This window comes from Ceratina calcarata, unplaced genomic scaffold, assembly GCF_001652005.2.
Source record: "Ceratina calcarata isolate Rehan_Ccalc_2016 unplaced genomic scaffold, ASM165200v1 scaffold11.2, whole genome shotgun sequence".
NCBI classification, from domain to species: Eukaryota; Metazoa; Arthropoda; class Insecta; order Hymenoptera; family Apidae; genus Ceratina; species Ceratina calcarata.
In genome coordinates, this window is record NW_017131914.1 from 60068 (window position 1) to 69906 (window position 9839).

General features: G+C 39.9%; 2 protein-coding genes across 4 annotated transcripts in view; one reads left to right on the forward strand and one right to left on the reverse strand.

Annotated features, from left to right (window-relative positions):
• The window catches only part of Galphao (G protein alpha o subunit), a 23168-nt gene extending 19397 nt beyond the window's left edge, over positions 1 to 3771 (forward strand). For both annotated transcript variants that reach the window (XR_001916985.2, XR_003388685.1), the window contains exon 10: positions 3614 to 3771. The gene's annotated coding sequence lies outside the window, so the exon portion shown is untranslated. The remainder of the gene's footprint in view (positions 1 to 3613) is intronic.
• On the reverse strand, positions 3371 to 9373 carry LOC108632777 (formin-binding protein 4). 2 transcript variants are annotated; one of them, XM_018037572.2, is made up of 15 exons: positions 9248 to 9373; positions 9025 to 9154; positions 8704 to 8855; positions 8527 to 8635; positions 8270 to 8455; positions 8037 to 8196; positions 7259 to 7962; positions 6857 to 7194; positions 6656 to 6789; positions 5055 to 5200; positions 4757 to 4987; positions 4374 to 4699; positions 3980 to 4300; positions 3777 to 3870; positions 3371 to 3698 (listed from the first exon to the last, which is right to left on the reverse strand). In XM_018037572.2, exons 2-14 carry the CDS (start codon positions 9098 to 9100, stop codon positions 3781 to 3783), a joined length of 2973 nt encoding a protein of 990 aa, XP_017893061.1. In that variant the 5' UTR covers positions 9101 to 9154; positions 9248 to 9373; the 3' UTR covers positions 3371 to 3698; positions 3777 to 3780. The 2 variants fall into 2 exon arrangements, with proteins under 2 accessions (XP_017893061.1, XP_017893051.1); XM_018037562.2 differs by having other exon boundaries at positions 9025 to 9373.
• Between the last annotated feature and the right edge of the window lie 466 nt (positions 9374 to 9839).

Here is a 9839-nt window from a genome sequence, read left to right on the forward strand (position 1 = left end):
GTTCTTCCGACGTCTGATTTCTTTTTAATTATAGGAAATGCGTTTTTCTAAGGTACATGAACTTTTGGGATTAACTGTATAGCCAATACATCCTTTATTTTATATCGTTTAATAAAAATCGACTAGTTACGTCTATTTAATTTAATCGTCACGCACATTCACGCGATTCTACGCACATCGACACACAATTACACGCGTATACATGACGCAGGGACATAATCTAAGAGCGTATACAAATTTCCAAGCATTTTACGAAAGAAAATAGCGAGGATCCTTGAATTTCCAAACGGTTTAGTTACTCGGTCTATATTTTTTATTCTAGTTCTCATTTGTTTTCAATAATTTTCCTATAATTATCGCTGGCTCTAATTGTAATGAAATGGAAACATTCCACTGAGTACAATTGGGATCTCTGATTAACTATCATCATTTTTCAGTATTTTATATATCAATTAATATAACATAATTTTTTAAAAGAATTCAATTGAATGGCTGCAAAGTGTATAAAATAAATTCTTATAAATTTCAAAGTTTTCTACAAGGAGAGGAAAATCCCAATTGTACTATAAATCCAATCTAATTATTTTTCGTTAATTTTTCATATTTTAATTGACGCACACAACTCAGCCGCCGATGTTCCTTACTGCTTAATTATTCTTTATATCTCAACGATTTTTATATAAATATTTAAAGGAATCGCTCTCTTATCCGGGATTGCAATTGCAATTAAGAAAAAAAAATGTATTTCGATTTCGCTAAGTAAAATATTCTGCCAAAGATTTGATCGAAAGTGTGATTAAAAAACCGATAGCTTTATTAACGATCGCAGCGTATATTCTTCTACTAAAAATGAAAATTTCAAGAATATGTGTTGTATTCGAACAATCATGAATGCTTGTGCACAATCATACGTGTTTGTCGTCGTCGTCGTGTGACAAATATTGAAAATTTTGTTAGGTTATGAGTAATTGCAATTGCCATTCGACTGCTACTTAATCGTACGAATGAAAACTGAGGGGAGTGTTTGACCAAAAAGAACCAAAGAATCGTATAGAACAATAAATAATACAAGTGAATGAAAAGGGAGAGGTGGGAAGTAATACAGGAAGAGATGGTTATCTGATTGTGTAACGAATAAGCCAAAAATATCTTTTCGTCAATTCTGACTACCAAATTCTTCTCGTTTTCGACTTTGTGAATTCAAATATTCTTTGTATCGTTGGTTGAGGTCTAGGAGGTAAAGGACAATGATAAAAAAAAATAATAATAGTATTACAGTCACCGCCGTTGCCATACTACATACTATAAAAGTCTAATATATATACGTTTTTAGGATTATTGACGATTATTAATTAATTAAGTATTCCTATATGTAGCGAGTCCGTAATTAATTGTATAAATAAGTACGTGCATAGAATTTCTAGTCAAACAAGTGAACGTACTAGCTTGTAAAAATTGCTAACAATCGCGTCGCCACGATTGTATTATTTCTTTTCCTTTCGAAGGCGCATAGAACTTTTATTACTCTTAGTTGTATTAATATATTTAGTTCGTTTAGGGTATTTGTAATTAATTTTGTAATCTACGTAACGAAAGACGAGTAGTCATTTTTCTATTCACGGTTCAAAGTGTGCGGGATTGTTCAGACAGCTGGGGTCTGATTCAGGTGATTAAATGAACAAGTAATTCGATTGATCAGAGGATTCAACGCATTGGAGTCGTTTGTCCAGCGAATTAATTTACAAAAATTGTACGAATGATAATCCTGGAAATTGAGAAACTGTATTGTGAAGTCGTGCACGAGAATAAATAATTGTAACCTTGTGCAATTCTAAATGTGAAGTTGAGGAATTGTTGATTCAGTTACGATTATTAATTCCTTAGGATACGATTGGAAACTTTGCAGGTCTTTCAATTGTTTCTTTAAATAAGAGCCACGTAATCTAACATTTTTCTTACACTCTTCATTCTTCGTTTCAGTTTTTTAATAATCTGTATTTGTTTCTGATCATTGACATTTATTTTTACACGTGAAATTCAGGGATATTCCTAAGACAAATCCAAAATGAAGAAAGAGAGAATGAATACCTTTTCCAGATTCAACGTGAATCTTTCACTGAATGCTGAACATGTTTTACGATTGTTAATTGATAACGATCGAAATTAGACTGCGGAGAGCTATTTAAATGTTTCTTTCAATATCACACGCACAGGCATCGCTTACATTTCTGCACGTTGTCTACTGATTTCATTTATTGTAAACGCATACAAGATCCACAGTCTAAGTACAAAGGAATACGATCATCGATCATTTGGAATCATTAAAAAAGGTGACTCCCGGGGTGGGAATAGGCAGCCGCGTTGTGGGGTCGGGGTTGGCAGTTGAAACTATAAGATCAACCCTAAATAGTGGTTTTATTATCGTAACTATAACGATTTAATGGTAAACGATCATATTCTTATCGATAAACGCTACATGATAATAAACGGAGACGCGGATGTGTACGGAATAATAAGTAACCAGCGAGCGTGGGAGTAACACGGGGGAGAAGTGTGGGATACTAAAACGTCGTGAGAAACTGGGATCATTCATTCGCGAGCCACCGTTCAAAAGCCGAGCCGGTTACCTCCGATTTCTTTTGTAGATTTTCAAAATTTCACGCGTAATCAGGAACCAAGCGATCATTGTTTCCAGACACGAAGAGGAAAATCGAGTCGGTCGGTTCGGTTTTCGACTGGTTCGACAAAAGGGTGAGATGATGATTTAAGAAAAAAAAATAAAATAAATCGTTTCATATAAATAAAATAAATCACATTCGTAGACTCGACGAACTCGACGCCCGTTTCTTTCTTACTTTTATCTTTTCATTATTTTATTGTGAACAAAAGTAAATTGCAGAGAGAGAGAGAGAGAGAGAGAGAGTGTGAGGGAGTGCGAGAGAATGATTGAGTGAATGCGTGCGAGGTGATAGGAAATAAATGGGGGAAATTTTTGTTTCGGGGAATCGATGAAATGAAGAATAGGTTGCGAGAGGTGGATGCTCTCTCATTATACATATATAAATATATATAATTATTATGTAATAATTGTCCATACATCTTGAAATGTCGAAATAAACGAACAAAGAAACAGCCGTCGATCCTTCCTCTATTGTAGATCATAGATACGTGCGTATCTAACGATCCTCATGTCTCGTTTTTTGATGTTGATTTTATATTATTTATTTAGAATCACGAAGGAATAAGGAACTTTGTATCTGGAGAATATAAATCTTTATTTACTGTGAACTTAAAAAAAATATACAATATTTAGATGAACGTTGTAGGTCCAAGAAATGTTCTGAGTTATTCTTCAAATGTTGGCGTATAATTAAATTACAATATTTCCTTTATTTTTTAAATGCTTACAAATCGCTACAATTCTCTCTTGCTCTCTGCTCGCAGTATATAATTAGCACTTTAATAACGATGATAACTAATCTGTACAGATAACGTTGAAACAAACCGAACAGAACTTTAGTTCATGTAAATCCGTCGCTCCTTGGGAATCTGACCGAGTCTTAAAAAAATAAGGAGGGGTGACAATTGAAGAGTCGTCAACAATATCTTTTAGTTGCAGGTACAGGAACACTATACTGGCGGAAGTACAGTGCGCTATAAGTCGCATCCAACGATTCGAACATCGCCAAGCTGTGCATCTAAGAAGAAAACGATTAAATGAAAGAATCTCATCAGGATATTTCTACGAAGAATGAAGTAATATTAAATTAACTCACCGACTTATGTATTCTCGAAGTTCTGTTGCACCTTCTGCCATTTCGCGACCATGCTCGAGACCTCCTTATGTTTTTTACTAATGCCGATCCTCGTCTGAAATCACACGTCAACATACTATTAGGTAATATAAAATATACTATTTAACGTCAAAGAAATTATTAATTTAATTAGGCATACTCGTTATACAAAAGTAAAGAATTACCCTTTTTCTCCTTTTCTCTTTGCCGGGCGTCTCGACCGGAACTGGTTCTGGTTCCATCTCGGGTTTCAGTTCGACTTGAGGCAGCGAAGCCGGTTCCGAGGTCACGGAGTCCTGCCTTTGAGGCACCACCTCCGTTCCAACATTTTCTATACGCGCGATGTCGTTGTAGAACGAATCCAAGGCTGATACGAGCGACTCCTTCGCGGTTTTAACCGGCGGTTTCTCGATCACTTTGTGATTCGTGTAAATCGGAGTGTAATCAGCTATCAGTTGTATCGCGGGTTGCACGCTGTGTTTATGTGGGAGAACTAAGGCCGCGGGCTGTGAAACACGAGACGATTAAATATGCGATTAGAAAAGGAAAAAGGGTAATTGTTAAAAATATGTAACGTACAGCAGCGTGCAAATGTTGATGGTAAGGGTACTGGAGATAATGTTCCTGCACTATGGCTGCCGGGTGACTGAGAATGGGAACCGTCGTCGGATCTCTCGCGGCTGCTTCGTACAACGCGCCAGCCTGCGGTTGCACGCCGTAAATAATCCTTTTTAAAGCAGTCGTGGGAATCTCATAAGGTGCCTCCGTTAGATCAACGCCCGGCGGAAGTGGTTCCGCGGTAGTCACACTGGCGATGCTCGAGGGTTGAGGGGATACTAAGGCCGACGAGAAAGTAGGCACCACGGAATTCTCCAACTGCTTCGCCTCCGCGATCGCCGTACCTTCTATAACACGTAAATCTTACAGACAAATCCTTTGCCAAAGAAGACGTAAGACTCTACCGTCTGATCGTTGTTTCTTGCTATCTAATTTGACTTCGTTGCACTTGTCCTGTTTCCTCTTCAAGTCCTTCTTCAAGTCCTCCGCGTAAATTCGCGGCGGCGGCGGCGGGCTTGGGTTAGAGATTTGCGGCGGCGGAGGAGCCTCCATGTCGCTGCTCCTCGTCGTGATAGTCGCTTCGTTGCTCTCGCCATCCTCTTGGGACTTCTTTGGTTTAGACTTCTCATCCTCGGCTGCAGAATCAATTGAACGTAAGGTAAACAATTCATTGAATTGTTGAAATTACTTTGTAAATCGTACCGGGTATGATCATCTCCTCCTGGTCGGTGGGTGGCGGCGTGGAACAGATTTCCATCTCTTCGGCACCACCGGCGATGCCAGTGTCCGGATAAGTCCACTGCGTGACTCCGGTGGTTGTGTTCTGGTAATAATATCGCTTATGCGACCTGGAAAAAAGGTGACAGCGCGGATGTAGCACGGCGACGAATACGAATCACTTACTTGCATCATTTTGCTTCTCTGTTTCTTTTTATTATTATTATTATTATTATTATTATATTTGTTTTCGTTAATAAACAGTCTCAAGGGACGACTCCCGAGTTTCTGAAGCGAACTTAATTTACAAATTAGCTTAGACAAAACAAATCAGTTGATTCACTCCTACCTGCAGCTCGGCGTGGCCCAATTTTAAGGTCAGCGAGTGGCCCTTTTATTACGAAAGGAGGTTTTAAGCGTTACTTAGCGCGTTAACATAAGCAGAGGGCACAGGTTCGTTTCGTCCGAAATCACCGAACGTCTCGTCTCTCCGCGTTACCCTAAGCGGGGATCGTTAACAAGCTTGGAGGTATTGCGGACTAATTGATTTTCTTTTCCGTTCGAGCAACGACCGAGAGGGACGGCCTCCGATCGTTGCACCGCGATGGACAGATTACAACTTTCTTTGTAACGGAATATATATTTTCATTTGGTAACAAGAAAAAGAGGAAAACTTGGTACATAGATGTAATAGGAGTTGTTGGATCATCTTAGAAAATAGTACGTATACGATTCGCGTGACTTGTCTGTGTATTACTTTGCGCTTCTTTCCTCGTTTCCATATTCTTCAAAGGCTTCTTTCGTTTTCTGTTTACGTTCAACGTTCTCTTCGTTCTTGCCTGTTCTCTTGGACACTCGCGTTATCCGTTTCGTTTTCAACAGTTTAAACGTCCACGATTGAGTCTTTAATCGGACAATCGCGATCCTCCGTCCGTTCGATCACTGTAAATTTCTGTTTCGCCGAGGCTGGTCTTCGTCTTCATGCTTAAATTCACTGAACGTTTGTCAACTCATCCGTGGGCTCATAGTTCCCAGTGTACAACGCACTCACGATTCCTGTGGCTCCACTCTGAACACAGACCTATCTCTCCCTTCTTTTTACTTCAAATCAAGATGTAAACGCGGTGTACGCTCGCACGATCAATGTACAAAGAAAAATCGAGACTCATACCATCCCTCAGGGGATACAAAAACGAGATTAATGATCCTAAAGATTTTTTGCAAAACAATTTTAACTCTGAAATTGATAAAATCAAGTTGATTAAAGTCTCTATCGGGGAACTAGACTCTATCGGTACGTTCACTACGTGGCAAACAAAAGTTGAAAGAAAAATATGTTCGAACACAGTCTCTACAAGTTGGAACAGACACGAGTTTCGGAAATGAACGAAGAGAAAAGAATGCTAGAGCTGAAATCTTTTAGTGTCTCGCTGGAATGATATGTGAAAAGATTACGTGACACTTGAAAAGAACAGATTTTGTTTTAGAATAATGACGTGTATAATATATACACGGTACGTCTTGTATGGAACGATTCATGTTTATTTTTACGAGGTAATACACAAATTTTAGATGGTATACTATACCTATCCCATTGACAAAGCCATCCGAGCGGCGCGGCGTCTTGTTCCAACCGTTCCAGTTCGTGACTGGTCTCAGTCAACCATCTACGCAAGTAATCTTTTTCTAAGCAACCTGCCTCCCACGCGACAAACAACGTCTGCGAACACACGAGAAAGCGTAAGTGTCATACACATCGTTTATCGAAGTAATGATCTGTTGCTTACCTGTAAACGAATAGACATTGTCTGGACCGGAGACACAGCTGGTTTCCCCTCCGACAGGAACTTCAGTTTCTCGAGTATGACCTGCGACAGTGAGTTCACTTCTTCTTCCTCCTCCTTCGAGTCTTCGTCTGGCTGCACCTTCGTTTCCTCTTCGGTGTTAGTCGAATCATCCTTGAAACTTGGAACGTTCTCTTCCACGTTTTCGGGATTGGATTTCTCTTGCTGCTCGACCGCTGGTTCCACGGTGTACTCATCGTAAGTGTTCGTCTCCTCGCGTTGCGCGTCCGTTTCTGATTTATTCGACTCATTGTCGCTCACCTTCGATGGTTTCGATGGAACTGAAGAATAAAGAAACCTTGCAATCGTTCGAGTTAAATGTGATAATAAAATTGAAATAATCACCGTCGAACGCGATTCGCCGTTTCCTTTGGAATTTACTGCGCCCGTGAAGGTTGTCTAGGAATTTATTCCCCTTTTGCACGTCCTCCTCTATCTTGGATTCTCCTTCCAGTCTCTCGGCGAGCTCTTCGTTGTTCTGTTCTTGCGCGTCTCTCTTTTCTATATCCGTGTCACCATCGTTACTGTCTCTCGTTTTCTCGTCCGTGATCATCTTTCGCGGAACTACAACGTCCACAGTCTCTTCAGTTTGCGGAATAGGAAACAAAGCCTTCCGTTCTTGTTTCACTTCAGATTCCTCTTCGGCGTCTGACTCTTCATCATATCCAGGAACCAAAGAAATCCGAAAGTCTATATCGGATTCAACACTGAGTTTGCTCTTAACCGTTCGACCGTCATAATTCTCTACCGATTCGTTGTTCTCTTGAACCGCGTTCTTTAAGTACTTCGCCTCCGAATCCTCGACCAACTTCGAATCAGATTCTACCCTGGATTCCTCTGCAATACCTTTAGTCTCGTGCTCTTGTTTTGGATTCTGGGAGACCGTAGGCAACAGCGGCTGCATTACGACCGCCGGCGAAGGGAACGCCTCGTTGCTCTTCGTCGACCTCGAGCCCTTAGAATCGTTCGACGCATCGTTCTTTGACTGACCCTCGTCCGTATCCGAGTCGCTCTCCTCGCTCCCGTAAGACGTGATCATTTCTATCTTCCTAAATTAATCAGTCGTCCGTTTGAGTATATCACGTCATAGTAAATGCATGCATTAATTCTATAATCTTATTACCCGTCGTCGGAGTCATTATCGGACGCGTTCGCGGCCTCTTGCTCGGTCTGAGACTCCTGCCTCCGGCTAATAGTCTCATTGCAAATATACCTATTACGGTTTCGTGCCACCACCTCCCTCGGTATCATTCCCTCCGGGATATTCTCGTGAGATTGCTGATCTGAGGACGTACGTTTTTATTGACTCACAGTTAAAATATAATTTATAACACCGTTTGTAGGAAAGGGAATTACATGTAACGGACGAGAAATCGACCCAATGAGAAGAATCGTGCACCGGAGGCGGTTTCGCAATCGCGCCCGTTTTTACATTGTTCTTGTAGTAACGCAACTCTTCCGGCATCTCCCATGTTACCTCATTCGTTTCTATATGCCAATAGTACGGATAACCGGAGGATTCGTCTAAACACTCACGCCACTCTAAAAAGAAAACATGATGTTTATCCAAGCATAATCACCTGATAGAACGAAGAATAAAGTGAGAATCGTACTGAGTGCCGATTGATTAATTTGTGTTAGACGTGGATTTGAATTCGTGGCTAAGGCAGCATCGCTAGACTCACTGGAGTCCGATTGTTTTGGAGCAATTAGCTGAATCTCCTGGACAAATTATAATAAGTGATACGTGTTACAACGAGCGTTTAGGTACATAATATAAAACCACTTGCCTTAAAAAAGTTATTCACTTGATCATCTAATTTACAATCCCTTTTGGTCTCCTCATTGTCGCTGTCCGAGTTATAATGGCAGAGTAAATTTGCCAAAGGATTCGCAGGTACATCTTGTCCATGGTGATCGTTGCTTACATGTTTCCATTTATCTAAGAGTCGAAAAACGTTTAAATTTAATAAGAAATACAGCTTGGCTGCTGTTAAATAGAATTGTATCATCTCTTTGACAGAAATTGAATGTATGTATGTCAGAGAACATAAATATCAAATGGTGCATGCACTTTGGAATGTTTCTATTAGGATTGTAATCATGTTTACTCTGTAAGTGATCCGGATGGGAGCTAGATTGCGACTGATTAAGCTCGAGAACAGGCCTTCGTTGACGCCGCTTCATAATAAAATATAAACTATGTTTTATATATGTTACTGGCAATGGAGATAAATGTATCTGGAAATATCAACATTCGGATGAACAGAACGTTGAGAGCGGTGACGAACCGCGTGACTCGCCAACGCGAATCTTGACCCGAACTCCACGTACATTTAAACTGAAAATATACGCTCTGATCAACAATGTAAAAACTTGATCATAACCTCAAGTCTAATCTACTAGCAACGGGACCAAGCGCAAGCGCCCGATACACGCGACATACTGAGGCAGTGATGGGCACATCATCCGTCATCGTGGGATTTTTTACCCATGCGCACTGTAAATTTCTACTTGCTTTTTTGAATATGACTGAGTGATTCTTCGGTAACATTTAGATGCTAGCTATTCGAATTGGATAAATTACATCACTTAGGATGTTCCTCGGTTGTTCAGTGCTAATTTTAATTGCGATTCACTAACATCGTTTCGCTAGAAACCGAGGTTTTAGCAGAGAGAAACTTCTCTCTAGCTTTAGTTTTATCTTTTCAATGCTCGATCAGGCGTTTATAGAATTGTGGTCGATACTGTTTGACACGTCAAAGTAAAAACAATTTTAACCTACGTCTGGATAAATAGTTACTGATGTAATTTTGTGTTGAAATTGAATGTAAAGGGGCTGTGAAAATACAGGAACGGTGTAAATTATAAAAATAATAAACGTTATTCGTTCATTGTATCATTTACTTATTATTTAATCAATTAT

What these genes read in the sequence shown, in the direction of transcription:
- LOC108632777 (XM_018037572.2), bottom strand. Translation starts at nt 9,100, where the DNA reads ATGAAGCGGCGTCAACGAAGGCCTGTTCTCGAGCTTAATCAGTCGCAA. An exon ending in GATAATGACTCCGACGACGG is followed by an intron (nt 7,963 to 8,036) that starts GTAATAAGATTA and finishes TGATTAATTTAG; the next exon opens with GAAGATAGAAATGATCACGT. An exon ending in TGGCTTTGTCAATGGGATAG is followed by an intron (nt 5,201 to 6,655) that starts GTATAGTATACC and finishes CCTTTTTTCCAG; the next exon opens with GTCGCATAAGCGATATTATT.